This window comes from Accipiter gentilis, chromosome 1, assembly GCF_929443795.1.
Source record: "Accipiter gentilis chromosome 1, bAccGen1.1, whole genome shotgun sequence".
NCBI lineage: Eukaryota > Metazoa > Chordata > Aves > Accipitriformes > Accipitridae > Astur > Astur gentilis.
Genome location: NC_064880.1, coordinates 2,798,985 through 2,821,377, shown reverse-complemented (window position 1 = coordinate 2,821,377; position 22,393 = coordinate 2,798,985). Strand labels below are relative to the sequence as shown.

The 22,393-nt window shown below is 36.8% G+C and overlaps 1 protein-coding gene across 7 annotated transcripts in view; it reads right to left on the bottom strand.

Annotated features, from left to right (window-relative positions):
* GNB1 (G protein subunit beta 1) overlaps nt 1-22,393 on the bottom strand; it is a 46,174-nt gene that overhangs the window by 11,780 nt on the left and 12,001 nt on the right. For 3 of the 7 annotated variants that reach the window (XM_049816053.1, XM_049816091.1, XM_049816049.1), the window contains exons 2-7: nt 14,084-14,146; nt 12,586-12,637; nt 5,173-5,280; nt 4,456-4,494; nt 2,566-2,672; nt 681-744 (exon numbers count right to left, since the gene is read on the bottom strand). In XM_049816053.1, coding sequence (XP_049672010.1) covers nt 681-744; nt 2,566-2,672; nt 4,456-4,494; nt 5,173-5,229 — 267 coding nt within the window. In that variant the 5' untranslated portion in view covers nt 5,230-5,280; nt 12,586-12,637; nt 14,084-14,146. Of the gene's footprint in view, nt 1-680; nt 745-2,565; nt 2,673-4,455; nt 4,495-5,172; nt 5,281-9,665; nt 9,796-12,585; nt 12,638-14,004; nt 14,029-14,083; nt 14,147-22,393 lie in introns of those variants that run through there. The other 4 variants (XM_049816057.1, XM_049816061.1, XM_049816081.1 and 1 more) reach the window with 3 other exon arrangements.

Genomic DNA, 22,393 nt, shown 5'->3' with positions numbered 1-22,393 from the left:
GCTGCTGCAGTTGTTTGTCTCTGCTTCTGTCTCCTCTGTAGCATGCCATTTGCTCAAGTGTATTGGCAAAATTGTTTTTAAGGCTATGATGAGCTAAGTCAAGAAAACTTATTTGAAATAAAGTCAGTTCCGTACTCCTGTGCACAACAGACTTAAGTACCTCTCTCACCTAACTCAAAGGGGCAACATGTGAGTTGTTGCTAGCCCTGATAACAGTAACCATAACCAGTAAATACCAATCACTGTAAAATGAAAGTAAAAGTAATCCTGAACCACATCATGTGATAGCAGCCAGAACGTGATAACCCAGTACTATGTCAGGTCTTTCAGTACTTAACTGCAGACAACAAATTATTATGGCTATGCTTAAATATGACCATTCTGGTGCAACGTGCCAATTACTTCTTGCTCTCTGTTGATCAATTTCTCTGTGGTATCAAAACAAATCAAAACATTCTCTAGAATTAAGTATTTAATTGTTTTCCATTTGTGGTGCACATTTCCATACACAATGCACTTAAGACACTGCTATATTCTTTAAATAGAAACTTTATTGTTTTGGAGAATTCAAAATTTGGTCTTCGGACTATGAAAGTAATGCAGCCAAAATCATGACAGGTAACATTTCCTTCCTTTGTATTTACAGCTGAATTGCATAGCAACATATCAGTTAGTCTTACCTTGTTTGTAGTATAGCTGTCCCAAATTATAAGTTTGCCATCCTGGGAGGCACTAACTAGAAGCCTAGAGAGGAAACAGAAGGTAAACACAATCACTGAAGGAAGACAAGAAAGAACATCTTTGTGATGACACTTGTCTCCACTATCAAGGCCAAGGTATTCGAAACCATTTCAGTACAGTGTGGCATTACCCAATTCAGTTATTAGCACTATAAATACAATTTTGGAAGTAGGCAATTTCACTGCTAACTATTATGGAAATGTGTGATGGAACGCCTACATGTTAATACATTCTGACTTCAGAAAAAACTGTAGCCATTTAACTAACATCTCCGTCTTGAAAACTGAGGGAGAAAACTTGCATGGAATCAGCGTTTCTGTGTTCTACACATAGGCTTTAGACTCATTGAGTTTGGGAATCTACACTATCAATACATTTTCCTTTTTCTTGTTTTTAAAACAGGAATTTAAGTTCCAAGACATCCAAAAACCCTGAATGAATGTCAGCACTGAAATGAAATGGAAATTAAAATGAAACGCAGCAAAGATATCACTAATGGAAGGGGTGGCATTAGGAAGATTTTTGCTCTAAATCAACACCACCTCAGTCCCCCGATCCAGCAATCAATGTTTGAAATGTGATGCACCTAATACATTGTTCAGAGCTCTCTTACTGGCTTTTAATGTGCTTAAAGATAGATCAGCTACACTGACATGAAAAATTTGTATCATCTCTGCATTTTACAAGTCATTTTGGATAAAATACTCCAATATGGTATTCAAATTTGTTCTGTGCATCTTCATCTGACCGTTTCCAACTTGAACAATACAGTGCAATCAAAGTAGTCCAGTCTCTCTGCATTAATTCCTTTTGCTCTAGGTTGTATTTTAGAGCTGTCTTGAAACACTTTTGCCAAACAAGAAATCAAATCCCCATCTTTTAAATAAGCCACATGCCAAAGAGATGCCTGAAGCAATGAATTCTACATATCTGTGAGAAACTAGCTTCTTCCACTGGCATAGAAAACTGAGGTGCAAAACACTAAAGTTGAACTCAAAGTAACAATTGTGTTCGTTCTGATTTTTAAGTACTATGCAATTCAGAAACTAAAAGTAGAACACATCATGAATTACTATTCATCTTCATGATGCATTACTGTCTTCTTTGTTAAGCACTTGGCTATTTTGCTTTAGTGTATTTACTGGATGCATACACACAAGAGTTCATGCAGTTTTTTTATAAGGCACAGCTTGTTTACACAAATTTTGTAAGAAGGTGACTTTAACAACATTAAGCTTCCTTAAAAAAAAAATCTCTATTGAGTAGAAAGAGACTAGCTGTAACTTACAAACTCCTTAGTTGTTAACTTAAAAATTCCTAAGGGGGATTTTTTTTTTTTTTTAATCTGTTCCTGCAAGGAAGCAGCAAAATATTCTTGTAATTGAAGTTTGAAAATTTGCTGCCATCCGTGCACCTTAAAATTCTTGTAAAGAGAAGAGAACGAAAGTAGCTGATACCAGTATCATTTAGTTTCTTTCTAACCAAACATCTGTAGTTAAGAGGAAGCACTTAAGGAAAAAAGACAACTGATAATGAAATCTATCTTCACAGTTCCTCAGAATTCATTTGGAACCATAACTATATTTTTCAGGCAAGTAGATGAAGACTGGTATTTTGGCACCAAATTTAGATTTGGATGACAAAAGCAGGGACATTAGGAGGTAAAAAGTGATATTAAGTGTTTCTGAATTCTCTTGGTTGTCTGAGTTCTCTTGGAATTAGTAGTTCCTAGTGGTAGGTACAGGAAAAATAACAGTCCTGTGCACTCAACTTTCCAAAGCACAGTGAAGCCACGTGATTCGATTTTGTATCACTAGCACCCACCTGGAATCAGTCCCCCAGTGCATTGCATAAATTTTAGCCAGGTGTCCCCGGAGTGTTCTTCTAGTGCGCATTTGAATTCTCCCCACTGGGTCAATATTGGCTGTGATCTGAAATAGGAGTGGCATCACATACTGAATTTTTCACTTCATAGTTCCAAAAGTAACACATCATACACAACTACATCTAAATGAGCATTCCAATGCAGACCAAATTCCCACATTTTTAATACTGACAGAGTTTTAAAAAATTACCTAATCAAAAGTTACATCATTTTATGTAGTACATCTCTATCAAATGAAGAAAGCAGCCTCTCCATCGCCTTTATAAAGACTCTCAGAAATTAGTTTGCTTAGGTCATATCTTCTTTGACTTCTAGGATTTCAGACCTTTGATCTGGGTTTTCTACTTATGTATAGCTAAATGTGGTAGACTAATATTTTTTTTTTCAGAAGGGTGGGTGTGGGGACATATATCAGGCTTTAAAGATGCCTCCACTTTTGAAGGATTACTTGCTTTCACATCCAAAAGGCCTTCCCTTCCAAGTACAGGATTATTAAATTCATAGTATACCTGATTTATTTAACTTCTTTAAGATAAAAGTACTCTCTGCAATAAGTGAATAGCAAAGTGAGGAAGTAATCTTCAGTTTAGCTGTCCTTACACAGTCAAATTTAATGTAAATAAGTCCTCCAGTCTGGAGAGAAGTACCAGTTCAAAAAAACCCAGGAAACAGCACAAAACACTTCCAGTACTGTAAGTAGTACACATCACAACAAATCCAAGATTTTGTAAGTTTATTTTATGGATAATGTCTGCATACTTCTCATGTCTCCATGTTACAAAATTCTTCAGCAAGTATATTTGAGTAAAGATCTCTGCTTCTCTTCTAAGGCTATCAACATGGCTTAGGACTCAGGTCTCAGATGAACAGGTAAGAATGTTTCCTTGACCTAAAACTCCTTTCATGGTGGACATCTCTTGTAATAACTAATACTGAAGCTTTTTTTCCTCTCCCCCCCTCTTTTTTTCATACTTTCACCCTGGAAAATATTTAACATTGTGCCTCACATAAAATGAAGCCACAAGATATGTACACTCAAATAAGTGTTGGTATTACCTTTATTACTTGATATTTTAGTGACATTTTAAATTAATAAACTGATATCAATCAATTCTGTACCAACTATCTTAAATCAGACACACAGGATTAATAGTCAACATTCAAGCAAATGGACTGAAGTAGGTGACAAGAGTCAATTGATTCATAATATATCTAGGGAAAAAAAAAGTAAAGGCTTCGCACCTCTTCCAATGCCATAATAATCTGTTTCAGTCTAAATTCCTACCAGATTTCTAGGAAAAACCCCCACCATATGTCCATGAGATGTACTAGAGAGTACAGATTTCCCTTTCAACAAGTTAATGTTGACTGAAGCCAAGCCAATAGGATCAAAACGTGACAGTACAGCAAGATGCAAAGGTATTAGTTCAGGTTCAGAAGCAGTTCAAACATAAGTGCAGTATTGTATGGAAATTAGTAAGTAGGTTAACCTCAGCAGGTCTTATGGTTCAGATTATCATGGTAACACAACTGTACTACCACCATATCCGTAGCAGAACACTGGAGCTCCCCTGCATTATTCTCCATTGAGCAGCAGAGATGTGCCCTGAGCCACTTCTTAAAGAAACTACTGCTCAAGGTTACCACTCTCAGAAACTGGACAAACATAAACAATGTACTTATTTCTGGAAGAAACCACCTAAAGGCAAAATAAAAAAACTGATAAAGGAGGCAAACCCAATTCACTTGCACTTACCTTCTTACGCTGTATTTTCTTATTGTATAGGAGGCAAATTTTCATAATTCATGTTAAACTCTTAAATGCTTACCTGAGCCAGGGTGGCATCTGCGCATGCTTTCCTAGCATCCTGCAACAAAAGAAAGAAATCAGACGAAGTTCTGTACATTTCTTTATACTCTATCTCTGTTTTGTCAAGTTGATCGAGCACCCTCAAAACAAGGTTCAGAAAGCATTTCTGCTTGTCATCCGGAGAGGACTCATCCTAACTGCAGCATGAACATAATATGCTGTCTGCTGTCAAAACACATTAAGCGTATCGAGCGTTTAACTTCAAAGTTTTCTTCTTCTTTTGAGAGAAAGGTAACACAATTTTAACCATGAAGACAGTCAAGCAATGGAACTGCTTGGTCAGACAGGCTGTGCAGTCTCCATCCTTAGAGGTTTTCAAGACCTAACTGGACAAAGCCCTGAATAACCTTATAGTTGAACTTATTTTAAGCAGGAGGTTGCTTAACATTGGTTATGGGCCGACTCAGAAAAACTTCAGTAAACATTCATTTTGATCTAATCCATTTTGTTCATTATTTGTGTAACTATTATTTTCTAAGCAATATTAAAGACCAAAAAGTAATTTCCTAAAGCAGTTACATGTGTTTGCCCTTTCTAAATATCCACGACATTAACTTTGACATTGTGGAAACATTTAACTTAATGCATCATTTCTGTCCATCTCTGTTACCCTCAAGAAGCACAAATGACCATCTATCTGTACTGTGGCTTCAAGATCTATTGATACAATACATACTCTGATTTGGTTTTTCAGTTGCTCAGCCTCCTGGCGTAATTGGTCAAGCTCGCTCATTTTCCTGTGCTAAAGGTGTGCTTCACTGCCACCTCTGAAACAACCAGAAATCTGAAAGACAAGTGATAATAATGAGAATTAGTACAAGTCATAGCTTGAAATTACTAGAGTAGACAAGTCCTTTCAACCATCTCAAACGGCACTTGAAAAAAAAGGCAGATTGGTTTATAAGTACTGGAATACAGGTGAAAATATTTCTCTGGAATCTCTTTAGAATAAGGTGTTACCACACAAAAATGTGCTTAGCTTTTTCCAGCCACAGTAAATAAAATATAATTTGGGCTTATTCCTTTTCCCCCCGGGCCTCTTTTTTTGCATTTTTTTTTTCCCCCATTAGTGTTTTTTCTGATTCAGTTTTGTATAAACTTAAGTTTCCAAAGAGTGAACCAACAGACAAACACCAACGTTAGACATGAAAATCAGAACTTCCCTGTAGGTCTTAAGAATAGAGTAAGCAATCCTCCTATCAAAGAATAAGCATATTAAATATTTACAGACTGACACAAGCACTTGCAAAATGCTGTAAAAAGACCTATTAGGAATGCTATCTGTTACACAGGGATTATTAGAAATATTGTTCTGATATCTGGATAAAAGGAGATCACTCACAAATGTTCAAGATTTTACTTGTTAATTGCTGAATTGTCTCCCTGAGATCTCCAGAATGGATTCCAACATTAACATGTTGTCAGATTAAAACTAGTATTTTTTGAATGTTAGGTATGAGGAGGAGTTTGAGAAACTGCTGCCAACAGACATTTTCCCCCTCTAAGACTATTTTCCTAGCATCAGGAAGCACCAAACTACTAACATACATCCCTCTGTCTGCTGTACTCTGTAGCCAGCAAGATAGAGGCTCAATAAAATATAATTATCTGAACACCCTCAACTATTGCCTATAGAGTTCCTCAACTATTAGACTGGTTTCCAATAAAATAAGCATATAGATATTTTCCATCAAGCGTACAACTTATCTTTAAGTCACTGTTACAGAAAGATATTGTTGGCATTTTCACTAGCATTCCATACCTAAAACTCAGCTGTTCTTAAACCTTTTGTTTTAAGGTCTCTGCAGCTTGATACCAATATAAGATACTGAAGAAATGTGCTGATGAAGTTTATCTTTTATTGCAGAACAAGATAATTGGTTCCATTTTCGAATGTTACGTAGAGCACCTGGACTTTATAAACAAACACTGGTAGTGTGTTTTTAGAACATTTTATTAGCCAGAATTGACCGTTTACTATTAAATAAAGCAAATGCTTTGCTAGCAGCTTTACATATTATTCTGTTAAGATTTAATCAGCTTATTTATCTTTGCAAGCATGCGGGGTTTGTTTTTTCCCTAAAGCCCTTCCCAAGGAGAAAGATGAGGGTAATTTCCGAATTTTTATCCAATCACAGTAACAGAGCACATATGCTGAAGGCAAACTAAGCAGTAGATAACTAGGCAAAAAAAGCAGTAGAACAAAAATCACTGTCAAAAGAAAATAAGTTTCAAAAAATTAACATTCCCTAAATATTGCTATCCCACATAACCAGACTTATCTCACAGCTCTTCGTAGTAGCTAGTGTTCCAAACCAAGGACCTCAAGAAACAGATGTCAGATCTTGTCATATTACCATTTACAAATTTACCTCTGAAACCCAAAGCATTTTAGAAAAGGAATTTTAGTTAGCTTCTCTCTCAAAACGTCCATTCACACAACCTTCAAAGCCCTTTCACAATAAAGTGAAACTAGGTGTCTCCTTTCTCTCTTCTGGTGCCAGGGTCATCTTTAAGCCCCTCTAAGATTGCTTGTTCAGCTTAGTCCAAAATCCAGTTAAGACAAAACCCATCAAGAGTGTTTTATTATCCTATAACCACCTTCTTTTCTTTTGAATGCTCTTTTGTTTCCCAAGATGCTTTGTTCATTCCACATTTAAGACAAAACACTGTGCGGCTGGGTGTCTCTACAGTTTTTAGCATGCAGTCATCACTGCCTACAGCTCCTGTATAGTTCATACACATTGTGAAATGGTATGCACTACTCTTGTCATAAAGGAATTAAGAAACTCTAAAGACTCTTCTTAAGAATAAAATGCACATTTTCAGACCTTTTACCTTTTTGATATCCAGTTCCATTTCTGCCATTCTCCAAGTTAATATATAAACCTGTTTCCCACTAAGCAAATACCAGCCTCTCCAGGCAGAGTACAAAGAATTTAGAGATGGTATCATTCCTATTTCAGAGAAAGAAATTACGATCCAAAACTTAAGCGTTCTGCTCAAGGTCACAGCAACTAAATGACAGGATTAAGATAAAGATTCAGGACACCAGAACTCCAGCTGCAGTTACAGGTAACTACACTGAAGATTCACATGCAGCTTTATTTAAAAATGTAATAGGATGAATAATCTAATGTCAGTCAAAGCAGATACATTCTCCTGTAACACACAGCTTAAAATAGTGCCAATTTGTTTCTGCCAGAATTTGTGCACTATGCAATACAATTCTCTCGCATTTAAATGAAACAAAACTTCTTTGTACGGAACAGGAAGAGGCCTAAGGACATGAACACTAATCCTAGGAAAAAAGTCATATTGAGAAAGTTCACTTCACAGAAACTGAACCCCATAGGTTCATTCTGTATTATTCGCATACACTGATTTTAAAACAAATCATACAAGCTTATTTCATGCCTGTGCCTTATTGCTTAATAGAGTATGCACTGAAAGGTATTACTGCAAATGACAAAACCAGATGAAGCAGCCTAATAGTGTCGAGTGTCTCCTGCAGTAACACAGAAGCAGTAACATTGATACAGCCATATCAGAAGCTGAAGGGACACAAGTCACGTTACCCAGTTGATGGGATATTATACCCTTAACTAGCATGTAGGCATCTGTCTTCACACAACTAAAACATCCATTACACTTCGAAAGGCCTAACACAGAAACTATACGTATACTTTTGTTACAGAAGAAACTCTCACATCAACTTCAGGACAGTACTCTGCCTCAGCACTTCGCTTCCCATTCTCTTGCAAGTCCTGCTTTATGCAGGGGCAGAACAACCCAAACGTCTCCACAGTCTGTAAGAATTAACTAAACATACTAACAGAACCTAACCTTCAGAGTCATTTCATAAATGCACTTTATCATCTGGTTAGTCAGACATACACGTACATAACCTCCCCTAGCTACTACTCAGCTAAGCTCCTAAAATGCTTTATTTGCGAATTCCACATCAAGACAGTCACTCACTAATGTTTTAAGGAAAGCTTCCTTTTAATGAACAACTTCAAAATGGTTTAGCAACACTACAGAAACCTTTACACCTACATGCAAGATACTGTCTCCATTATCACAGGCAACAAGGAGTTCAAGGAACTTAACTACTATTGTTAAAGCAGCTTCTATGGATCTTGACCTTCAGTAACTTGCTAGTTAGGACTCATGTTTCAATATTAGCTGCATGACAATTATTAGCTGAATGCATACAACACTTGATGTCTTTCCCATCTGTAATATATTCATATGGTAAGTTCATATCTTGAAGTTAGATACACTTTTAGAGTTACAAGTTAGCCCCTATGCATTCCAAGCAACTCCGAACTCTAACTGCATTTCTGACAGCATCCATAGGAATTGTTTAAACCAGATTTCCACATTCCCTTTGCAGTCTCCGTTGTTTCAACATCAACAGGAAGTTCTAATTCCTGCCAACATGACTGAACTCACTAACACTCAGGAAACGAAAATCCTAATGAAGCCAAGGGCATTAAAACACAGTAAGTTCTCTGAAGCAGACTGTAGAAGTTATGGGACAACCAGCCAACCAACTTGGCTATTGCTCCATTTCTTTTACACTAAGTCTTAGGCAATTAAATTTATGGCAGAAACACGATCATGGGGGAAAAAAAGAGGGTTCCATCCTCTTGTGTACTTTTCAGCTATACTGTATATGTATCAGCAGAAGTTACTAGCACCTAGCATTTAAAAAAATAAAAATCTTTAAAAGAGCAGGAACAGGTAAAATCAGGAAAATGTATGGGAAAAATACTTTTTATCTATTCTCACTCTTGATACCTGGGAAATTTTCATACAGATTTATTCATGTTACAGACAGAAGTAACAAGCAGAGACTGTTTAATATGTGATCTATGCTCATCACAAACTAGCACAACTGAATATCATTAAGTAATATATTTTTGTTTCTCAGCATGTTCTGAAGGCATTTAACCCCATTTAAAATAAGGTTTCTAGGAGAAACTGTAAGCTTGATATGGATGATGCTTCTATTTCTGGGATTTTGGAAGAAGTTACTAAATTTCTAAATCAAGCAAACTGCATGCCAAAAAAAAAAAAGTCACTACTCAAGTTCCACACTCCTTTTTTCCAAATTATCACCATAGCTGTGAAAAAATAGGTAGAATCCAAACTCATGCTTACCTCACTTTCTTTTGAATATGTTACTGTGTTCTTGAAGGCAGGCTTCTCAAGAATAACACACTCACTTTGCTGAACTCACTCAAGACCTTTCCAGAGGCTGAAGTGCTTAAGTGTGTCTGCTCTAAGCCTAATTCCTGCTAATCTTGTTGACAAGTATACCTTGTAGATAATTCTCTTCTTGCCAGGGACAACAATATGCATACTTGCAAGGTAGCTTACTATTCTTCACTACTCCAGATGACCCAAGCTTCTAATCTCTTCTTACAAGTTACCTACAGAAAAGTTGCTTTGTTCCTCTATTCCCCACATAAGAAAATCAAGTATTGACTTGACCTCACCTAATTTGTTAACTTTCCATATATGATAAAACTTCGCAATTCAGCTACGACAAAAGGATTTTTGTCATGTCACTCATCTCAAAGTAACAACTTCTGGGTTTGTTTTTCTGTAAGCTGTATCAGCTATATTCCTATGTATGAGGAAAGTTATGTATGTCCAGGCAGTCAATTATCTGTTGAACAACTCTGCACAGAATCTTTGAACTGATTATAAAGCCTTATGAAATCTACAAAACTTCCACATACTTTCTGCAAATGGAGATACACTTAGGATCCCGGAGTAATAATTCTAATTTAAAGGTAGTGATCACTACTCAGAAAACAGCAACAGAACAATTCAGAGGCTGAGGAAGACCTCAAATTCACTCATTTCACTGTTACAACTTTAATGTCCTTTCCAGAGCTCAAGCTGCTTATCCAATTAAGTCCAGTTACTGAAACCAAGGTATCAGTAGTACCATCACATTTATATGTAGACTGATGCTTGCCTACATTATAAGGGAAATAGGAAGAGTTGAATACAACTCATCCAAACATATATTCTTGGGTTAAATACGATTCCTCTCTAAAAATACCTGGTAACAGCAATGAGGCAATGCTTACTAAACACTTATTTCATTTTCTCATACCAGTCCTATAAAAAAAAAAAAAAGAATGGAGTCTTCCACCTCTCATAAACAGCCTATCCTGTGAATAATCTCTACAGATTAAAAGAAGAGAACACACATTTAAAATCACAGCTATCATTAAGTCAAATATTTAGCTTTTCTATCCCTTGATGGCCAAACTTGGTTTGCTACAAGGTGTTTTTACTACACATTACTACTACGAACAAGTAAAGTAATCCTACCAAGCCTTTGTTGATGCGAAGTCTATAACACAGAGGGTTTAAATTTATATTGTTAGAGTACTACCCAAGTACAGTAATTTCATAAGAAGGTTAGCCAAATCACCTTTCTCTCAAACCAACAGCCTGTCTGGTATTTATTCCCTCAACATCTTTCCTGCTAATACACATCAGTCCTGTGTGTACGAAACAGCCAGAAGAAAAGCAAAACACATCATTTGCAAAAACAGAGCCACAACTTTACAGCCCTAATAATGAGTTCATGTTATGCCTACCAGACAGTCTCATAGCAGGTCATCTGATTAAATGAAGCTGTGCTAATCTAGTAGATACCATAAATCCTATTAGCAACATGCACAGCAGCTTGTACATTTTCACAATGACAAAGGAATTATACATAATCCACCATTAGTTCCAATGTTTTGACATCATATTGGCTTTGAAAAGTTGAGAGGGTTTTTTTTTGTTATTTAATCTGAAGTATATATTGATTCCTATTTGACTTTTATTCAATAGAAAACACAGTAAGATCAGAATTGCTTGTGGAACAAATTTGAGGTGTGCTCTCTCCCATTTACATGATGCAAAATAGAAGACAAAAAAATTCAGGAGTGCCTTCTGATCCTGAAGTACACACACCTCCACATATGGCGATCACAAAAAAAAAAGTATAGATAATTTTAGAAGTTAGAAATCATAGAAAAGGTATACAGGAACACAACAAAAGAAATGTACAGACTCACACAAGCTTCTGTGATACAAAACTCATTTCAAGGGGAACAAAAACCCTGTAGAACATGCACTGAGTAGCTCAAATACATTGCCTTAATACCCAGCACCGGTTAAAAAAGAAAGAAGGTTATACAGAAAATAGGACAGAAAATACTGAAAATATCATAATGCCACTGAGTAAAAGCAATGGTTTGTCTACACTGGGAACACTCTGTTCAGTTTCTGCTCCTCCAAAGAACAACACTGGAGGTCTCTAGGGTTGACCAAGGTAACCAATTAGAGAACACCACCTCAGAATACAGGTTTAGAGAAAGAGACAGGGGGCTAGCTTGCTGCTTGCTTTTTAAAAAAACAGATTAATATCTAGTAACTGAAAGTAACAGATTTAACTGAGCAAATACTTTCTACACAGCACATGGCTAACTGGTAACATTCCTCACAGACTAAAGGGCTTCACAAGAAGCAAAAACAATTGAAGTTATAGTCTGGAAGGTAATGAAGGTTTCACTGTTCCAAGAAAATTAGTAATAATTACAATTACACAGAATATAAACTCTGAAACTTTTTGGTTCTGTTTAAATAATACTGACACATTGGAAAGAACATTCTGACAAGAGCCACTTTGCTCTAAAGAAATTTGGCCGCCTTCTGTCAAATGTGGCGGATAAGTAATTTTTCATTCATGAAAGAATAACTATTCTCATCATTTTATTTATTACAGTTCCCTGCCCCACTGAGATGAAACAGTTTCATCTATGGTCTCCCTCTGCTTTGCCAGTTCCATTTCTGAAAGGCGGCAGGCACTGACATCTATTATTTAGCAGGCTTCCTGGCCATTTTAAAATCCTTCCTGTTGACATAAGAATACACATGCTAAGTAGAAAACAGGTACTTTAGGCTTGCACAGATTAACAGCTAAAAACCTGAAGTTGGCCATGTTTTAAAAATAGTATGAGTTTTTCAAGAACTAGGAAAAAAAAAATTACCTTATTTCTCTACTTACATTTTCTCTCACTACAGTAGAAAGCCAACTTCTGCTGTCAAACATGTAAATTCTGAAAAAAACAAAAACAAAACCAGAATTAGTACAATTATCAAGAAATAACATCAATTTCTTAACAGATCTAGCAGAAATTTAAATACTATCAAAGCACAGACTATTTTTTGTCAGCTAACTTAAGCAGCCAGCTTCTCTTCACGAAGGAAATAGGCATTGCATTAATACTACTAACATAACCAAAAGAATTGCTAATGCCAAGAAACTTTTAACTTTCTTTTCCAAGAAAACTCTTGCAATCCTCAGGTCATTAATTCTCTTCCCCTAGTGATACAGAAGTCCATACTATTAGAGAGTTTAGGATTGTAACAAAACATTGTCTCACTCATACAAGACTAGTAATTTTCACTGCACTACAAAGTGCCCCCGCCGAACTGCATTTTCAAAGCACTGAAATCATTTCTGCTCAATACTGCTCCTAAGGTATGCTTGCTTTCTAAGCATAGTTAAGTATCAAGATACCTATTCTATCAAGTTACATAAACCTCCTACTAATGAGATCAAGTGAGAGCACAACACTCTTCTAAAAGAGTTATGCCTTCTAATCACTAAAGATATTAAGTAAAAAAGTATAAATTGACACATTAAGTAACTCACACACTTGCAGTCTGGAAGACTGTAATGATTTAACATACAAATCAGTTTTGTAGCAAGGTGAAAAAATTTCTTATAAGAAATTTCTGTACAGTTTTTTCCTCTGGCAGCAAAAAGTAATAATTATAGTTCACCCCAAGATTTGAAACATTGACAACCACTTATACATTCAAAAAATCTGCAATCTGTCTCTATCACACAGCAAGACAAGGGCTATGGGTGATGTCAATGGACACCTGAGTGCACATCTTCAAAGCCGCTACATCAGGACAGTGGAATTTATTCTAAGCACAAAGCAAGAATGTACTGAAGCAAAATAATCTTAAATCAGAAAGCCAGTCTACAACTTCATATACTTTAAACTGAGATGCTTACATGTAATGCATCTTTCTGATTTTACAGTTCACTATTAGCTGGAAAATTTACAAACCACTTCAGTGTCTGGTGTGGAGGTTAATCTACTTAGGATATGGATCATCCTCATCCAAGCTCATTTGTAGATGAACAGTTTAATACTGTGATTATGAAACCATCACAGTGTAAGCAGTTTTGTTTGTTACTGCCAGAACACCACACTTTTAGACATAAAACAGTAACTCACACTTAGAGGCCACACTCCACCCCCCCCACCCCCCCAAGACACAAAATACGACATGACCATTTTAAGTTCTGAAAAAAGTTCAACTATATTCAACTTTCAGAAGTCTTGACAGAAAAAAATTGCCCACACTGCAGAGATAATGAAATCTAATGAAATTCTGAAAGAATTACCTGAAATGCAAACAAGTAAAATTATGCTGGAACACTAACAGCACACAGAATACACAATAGCAAAGGCCAAAACACACACCATTATTGTCCTGTGCTGCACCCTCATTAATGCAGGAGAGGTGTTGCAGATTTCATATGCCTTCTGCAAAAAAGAAAAACAAAAACAAAACAAAAAAGCTACTTTAACCAGCCTGCAAGAAGAGTAAGGAAGCATAACAGCAAACTTTCCCACAAAGTTTAGTTTATTTTTTTAAACCAGGTTAAGTTTTCAGTTAGGTAAGCTGAAAGCATCCTGTGATGCCTGTAGAATGCAATCCTGGCAACTGAGGTATTTTCAATTCTACATTGAAAATGGAGCTCATACTCAAGAGAAAAGATCTGCATTGCCACAAGCTTCCATTTTTAGCTAAAATGTAGCCTGGTAAAAGCAACATGAAAATTACAGGCCAACTCATTCACCACACCACAGTACTGGTTCAGCTAAGAAAGAGTTCTTGTAACCAGTTTCATACGCTCTGCCTTAATCAGCCCTTATAACCCTGCTTAGCTGAGAGCTTGAGGTTCTCAACATCAAGAACTGGGGTTTCTAAAACAGGAGAGAACAAAAAGTACCAGAGAATACTAAGCATGGTTCAGGTGGTTAAACCATTACACCAAAGCACATGGAGGTCAGCCAGCCCTACGCATGGTTGGTGTACCCAGTGTCCCCACATTCCCACAGCCTTCTGCTTCAAGTAAAGAAGCACAGCAGTTTGGACTAAAAACCGAGAGTAACTCCAGAAGTCAAAAGCAGTATCATTTCTGGGTAAAGCTTCCCTACTACAGACACTCACTAACTGCTGCCAGCCTAATACTCTTTTTTCTTTAAAGATATTGAAGTAGTTACACCAAGGTGACAACCCAGCCTAAAAATTTATCTCAGTACCAACATCCACCGGAACACAACACTTCACATGAAGACTCCTCTTCTGCAGAAGTGACTACAACTTTCTTCACAAGGTTGGGGAAAGCATGGAAGAAAAGATGAAGAAAGGAAAAAAAGGGACTCTGAAGAGCATGGAAAGCATTTAGAAGTATTTTACTTTAACATCATAGCAAATCTGAACAACGCTCCAAAATTAAGCAACTTCCTGAGAAGTCACATTCATTGTAGCCCTCTCCAAAGCCATTAGCTGCATAAACACATTTTTTCTTCTTGACCTATGGATTCAATCACGGACTTAAAACCCAAGTATTCTGGATGTTAATTCCACCTGCACACCTTCTTAAGACTGCTTTACACATATAGTGACTAGATGCCATGGCCAATATTTGAACTGCAGCAAAAGCATTCTAGCTTCTCAAAAACACACCATCAATTCATACATAAAACTTGATGCAAGGCCAGGCACGGCACATCAGATGAGACACCTGCTCACCAAGGGTTTGGCCCAGACCCTGGGACAAGGTTTGACCAGCCTTCATAAGCAGCTGCCCCTGCTGTAGGGACATGGACAGAGCACAGGCAACACCAATTCCTCTTTAGCAGGGAGATCTCCAGCACAGCTGCAGGAGGGATCCCACCACAAACCAGTCCCCAGGAGAGGTACATCACTTAGTGTTTTGGGGGTCCTGGCTGACTGCAAGCTGAACATGAGCCAACAATGCTCCCTCGTGGCAAAGAGAGCCAACAGCATCCAGCACTGCATTGGGAAGAGCATCGCCAGCAGGTCAAGGGAGGCGATCCTTCCCCTCTACTTAGCACTGGTGAGGCCACATCTGGAGTTCTGCTTCCAGTTCCACGCTCTCCAGTACACGAGAGACATGGAGCTACTGGAGAGAGTCCAGCAAAGGGCCTTGAAGATGATTAAGCGACTGGAGGACCTCTCAGATGAGGAGAGGCTGAGAGACATGTTCAGCCCGAAAAAGGCTCAGAGGGGGATTTTATCAGTGTGTGCAGTCTTCTGTATACACATGTATTTTGAGCACCTTTATCAACATAGTTTAAAACTGATCTCAACCAACCCTAGTAAAAATTAGTTTCCATGACCATTACACCATTTGAATCTTAAAAATTTCTTGCGTAACACAGCCTCCTGCAAGAGTGGCACATAAGGTCATTTTATCCAAGGCACTCAGCCGGAGGTGTTTTCATGGGGAGGTGCTAGGGGGGACACAGGACATGACACAAAACCAAAACCCTACTAGCAAACATCACTTATTATTAAGGTAAAACAATATTTTCAAATTAAGTTACTTTGCTGCTCTGGTATATCTTCCTTACCAACATGCACCCATCTGAACGGGATGCATCCTACACCCAGCAAGGACAGCTGTATGTAGGCAGGCAGTTACTAATTTAGCATTCAGATGCTTCTGTTCAGGTACCCAACACTTACCACCACTGTAACATATCAACTACATGGTAGAGAGAACGTCTGTGAAACTGGAAATTATAAGTTAGTTTATTAAAATTATTTCTTATAGTCTACATAGCTGATTATTATCAGAGAACAGTATCTTGATCCCCAAGAGATTACACGACCTTTCCAAATCACTGCCAACAACATGAAATTCCAATTATGCCACCAGGCAACAGTAATTAGAAGTCTGAAATTTAAAACTATGCTTCAAGACTATTCTGTATACAAAAAACCAACCTATTCTCAACTTGATGGCTTGGTCCTAACTATCAACATAAACAGTTCTATCAGACAGCTGGAAACTTGAAGGACATCTTGATATCTGCATGTGTATGTGGTCCTCCAAGAGTTAATTCTAGTTCAGAGTTTTCTTTTTAAGTACGGATCTGTATTCCAGAAAGCCTAGTCTTTGCTGTCACCTCCTACAAGAGCAGCTTTGAAGGACAGCCTACAGAAGCATAAAATAATAATTGCAAATTCATAAAGCTAAATATGCTCAAGTGAATGGATACAACCCCTTCTCATTTTTTTGACGTCTTCTTTCTGGGAATCATCTGCTGCGTCTATAATTTGCAAGCACATAAGCTTTGAAAAGCAAGCAATACCTTACTAACAGGTTTGCAAAACAGATTACCCTAGTAGGGACAGTGCTAGATTGTACAAACTCCTTCGAAAACTTACTGAAAACACTTCTGTAGTCAAAGGCTAGCATGGCTGAACCATTTCTGTGGGAGGTATTGGCTGCTTCTTGTGTTGAAGAATTGCCAAGTTTCCAGCTGAAGCAGTCATTGTGCTCAGTAGACATTTTTCTATATATTAGTGTGAAGTACACACAAAACAAGCAAATATCAGGTTGGTAAGTGTTAATGCTTGTTATGCAACAGTTACATTAGCTGGTTAAAGAGCTAACAAATTTCCATTTTCAATATAGCGTGCAAGTACAAAATAATAATTACGCAAGCTAAAAATACCTGTAACTGAACAAACTGATTTCACAAATGCTTCATTATTACATATAGCTCAATTCCTGAATTACAGGTCCCATTTTAACTAGGCAGCTTTCCACAAGGGTCACTATGTTGATACTTAAGAGCTTTTGTGCATAAAGAAATCCCTGCAGAATACCTGGTAATGCAAGACTCTAAAAATTAGTTTTGTTGTGTTTGCTCTGTTCGAAGACAAGTTTTTCTGGTTAATGAAATCCTTTACCTATTTCCCAGGCACAAGATTTTGAGGAAACTACATTCAAGCTCCACTCATGACTTAACAGTATAAAGTTGCAGCCCTATTAGGAGTTATGATCTTTAAGATTACAAGTGACATGTCCTTCCCTACCACCACCCCCTCTATTTCTAGTAGTAGAAATCTGGAAATGCTTTCCTCCTGAAGAAATTTGTGCACTTTCTTCTACTCTGCTTGACGTATCTAGAGGACTGCATTAGGAAAAAAATCTTCTCATAGCTGCATAGAACACAGGAAAATTGCTGGCTAAAAAATAAAGGTCAGTTACAGGGTCCTTCCAAAGTTCTGGCTGCATTCCTTCATCCTGTAACTTTATTCACACAGAACAGCACATACAACAGGAAAATCCAGGCACAACAGATCTATATGAAACAGTTTCTGACCAGTCAACATGGCCTTCCATCAAACTGGCTTCAACTAAGCAGTGAGGACAGCAGTTTTAGCACTTCAGAATCCCACAAACAAAACAACCAAACAAAAAAAACCCAAACAAATAAACAAAAATCCACCATAAATTGCTGCTAGTACTCCGAAAAAAATAAAAATAAAATAAAAAAATTAAGCTTTTATTTCAGAAAATTCAGGGGAAAAGCCAGATATTAACAAATCTGGAAGCCTCGCAAGACCTTGCAAAGCCCAAATTCAGTAAGACAGTTTCACATTCAAAGTCCCAAATTTGAATTACTCAGAAACACTGCATTTGTCTCCTCCAAAAATCTTACAGAATAATTCACAACTGAGTGAATTCTGAAAACACTGAAAATCATCAAACTCTAGTTATATCTAGCTATATATGCATCATCCATCAGCTTTTGCTTGCATGTCTGCATTTTCTAAGGCCTGAGGACTCATCGCTCCCTATGTTTAACAAGTATTTGAAAATAAACCTTTTGGACAGTTTACCACTTTCTCAAAATAGAATACTAATCAGCAGACAACAATGCTTAAGATCATGGCAGTGACACATGCTTGCAATAAACAGCCCTGTAGTGAAGTAGCCTGTCTCCTGCCACCAACAGTGAACAAACTCAAGCTGTCTTCATGGAAGACAGCATCCCTATGTTGCCAATATACTCACATTTCCTGATGCTAATCCCATGACCTACATTTAAAAAAAAAAAATCATACTGATGCAATATTTAAGCATAAAAATCTGGACTGTAACAGGTCACTTCATTAATCCTTTCTAAATGCATCTGCAAGCTATGCGCATTATTTTAAAAAAATCTTAATTCTAGGTACAGCAGAGAATTTATGTAAAAAAAAAAAAAGAAAGAACTTATTATTCCATGTTTAACAGATGCCTAAAGCCAAATGCTTAAAATCACACTTTTTAAGAAGAGGGGTCTTCAGAGATCTTTGAAGTAGTTCACGAATATTAATAACTGTTGTTACTTTAGTAAGCCAAGTCAAAAGACTTCCTAACCACATCTTTTCTCTTCTTTCCTGCCTTGCTCTGAAAGAAATTAACATTTAAGAGCATCCTAACCCTTCCCGGTACGTGGCAGGCATAGGAAGCTAACTTATTTTAAGAACAAAAATTACTGATATTTAGTAAAAGTTTTCAACAAACTTACATTTATTAAGAATGTCAAAAGCCAATACTCTAGGTTTTATTCCTTTGTTGAAAATTATCTATATGCAGCTACTCCTTATGAAGAGCAACACATTTATCGATAAACTGGATCAATTTTATCAAAGTGGCCAGTGATGTTTTTGGCTTTCTTTTCTGATCTTAAAATTTAAAAAACAAAAAACAGGAACCACCACAGTAAATCAGGAAAACTTAGAACCTGCTTGTACATAGATTTCTAGCTACATTTATCAGAAAAATAAGTTACTGAAAATTGCCATTTAGTAAAGTATCCCTTTATCCAAACCCAAGCAATTTAGTTGTCACATACTACTAGACATCTCCCTCCAGACTGAACCCAGGCAGCATTAAAGGAGAATATAGTACTATTAATTAACCAACACAGAAATGACTAAGCATTTATTACTAGATGCTTCTATCTGCAGAGCCTTACAGTAACTGAACAGTTGTTTCTTACTTCAACTGTCATCTTTCATTGCTTCCTTCAACTCTTTTATCATTAACCTCCAGTTTTTACTGGCATTTTCACTTCATTTGTAAACTGACCAGAATCTCTGTTTACCTAAACAGGACAGACCACATGCATAATAAGGATATCACAGTCCTAATGCCACTGACACACTCCATATTTCTCACTATTTAGAAGTAATATTATTGCCATGAACAGAGAAGTAGCTACAAAGGTAAGAATATATAACCAAATATTGCTGGATCCAAACATCTTCTCTGTAACATACAGCTAACTATTCATGAGCCACAGAAACAAAAACTAGGTCTTGCTGGGTTAAAAAAAAACAACAACCAAACAACAACAAAAAAAACCCATGAAAAATCCCAACACCAAACTTTAACTGTAAGACACAAATCAAAAAGGTTTTAGTTACTTTCTCAGGCTCACTAATATGAATCAGCTAGGCTTTGTGCCATTTGTCCAGATACTATTGTTGGGGGTTGTTTTGGGGGTTTTTTTTTGTTTGTTTGTTTTTGGTTTTTTAGTCACAGTAACTATTTATATCCCCCTTGGAATTGTGCTAAAGTTGCTTTTTGTATTTTTTTTGAGGAAATAAATTTTTTTTACATAAGCCCTTTATCATCAGGAATGCTTACAACCTTTACTTCAGAGGAAAAAAACCAAAACACACATAGCAGGAGCTATCTGGAAAGCTACTAATAATGATAACAGTTTCTTAGTTTGGATTTAGAAGTGTTAAAGCTGCAAAAGAGGAAAAAAACCCCAAGGGTAAAACTATAGTACAAATCAGTCAGATATAGGAAGGTTGCCTGGCATGAAGTGTTATCAGCAATGTGTTTGCAGAGAAGTTGAACAAAATAATGCAAAAACCCACCCCAGAAACAAAACAAGAAATCCATTGTTTCTTCTCCAGGGGACCTAAAGTAATGCCACAGTATCAGGATATTATCTTTTCAGAAAATGGGTAATCTCTCACTTAGATCAGCTGAATCTACAGGTGGGATGTTTAGGGCAGTTCAGAATGTAAGCTATACACAGTACATTTTCTCCTATAAGCTAGAAATGGAAGCACACTGTTGTAGGACCAGTTTACACATCATCCTGGTGTGACAATTCAATGACAGAATCATAAAATAGCAAATGAAAACACATTATGCACCTAAATATATATACTTGTTTCTTGTTAGTATAAGTCAACATTAGAAACACATTTATTCAGGTATTAAAACAAGTTTGTAATCCACAATTTAAGACCATCCCTATAGTAAGTTGCAATCCTATTAAGAAGCATAATTCTTGTCAATTCTCATGAAGTTTCCAAAAATTGTTTTTTAAAAGTCACTTTTGGGTATACCAACTTTCCAGCAGGTTTTCAGTTTGTTTTCAGTGATTTAAATATGTTCAAGAAGTCCTCATGAAGATTGATGTATTTCTCTATAATGATGATGTTCTGCTCAGGCTCTCCCCACATAATTCACAGTAGGTGCTGAGGAGAGGGCAGCACGTGACTGGATCATGTTGTACTGAATTCACAAGCAAACAAATGACTAGATACAAAACCTGGTGCAGAGGTAGGCGATTACAGCACTTCCTGTTACCAAAATCCCAAAGATTACATACAATAAAATCCATCAGGTGGATCAACTGCCACTGTCTGGGGGTTCAAGTGTAAGAGAAGAACCAGAATTTTCCAAAGCCTGAACGATATTCCGCTTAGCTCTGCTTGCCAACACATCTGTATTGGCATGATCTTCTCAACCTTGTTAAAAATCACGTATTGTTTCAGATATTACCATTACAGTGACATCAGTAGGTACATTAAGATCTTCACTACAACATTTATTATATTGGAGCAGGAAATGGGCTATGTGGTCACTTATTTACAATACAAAAAAAAAAACAGAAACAAAAATAGCAAAATGAGACATGAAAAATACAAAAAAGTCAGTAAGACGGTGTACATGCATAAGCACAGAAAATTAGTAGGAATTCCTATTATTGTATTTCCATAAATTTCAGCTCAGCTATTTTATGAACAGAAGCTGAATCATCCATTTCATTCTACTTATGCCAGCTAGTAAAGAGTCAACTGAGTCAAAGGAGAACGAGCTGCTTCCTATTTACACCCTTTTAAAACATGCAACTAACTTTTAGAATGCTACCTTTAGCAATACTACTTTTTACATCCTTAAAAGTCAAACCATTTAAAACCAGAAGAAATAGCCAAACAAATTGACATACCCTTGTTCTTGAGCTAAGGGAGACATTCACGGATATAACGTGGTCTTCTATGGACAAATTTGCTTCTGCAAAGCATCCCCCTCATCCATGCCTGTAGGCACAAACTTTGAGATACTGACACGCTTACATGTCTCGCTACACTAAGGCCCTCAAAACACTAATGAAAAACACATCATGTTTCCAGAAGCAGCAAGATAATTCATATTCTATGAAATCTGAATCATGCTTTACCATACAAATCAGGAGTTCCACTCTAAATGCCTTTCATTGTTAGGATTAAATCCTGAAAGCATACTTCCATAACATGGATTCTTCTTTCTGCTCTGACTTAGAAAATAAAAATAATAATGATAAAAAAAATCCAATAGAAGCAACAGAGGTACCCCATCTTAGAGCCAGGCTGGAACAAGACCTGATAACTACCTTCTGACCATAACT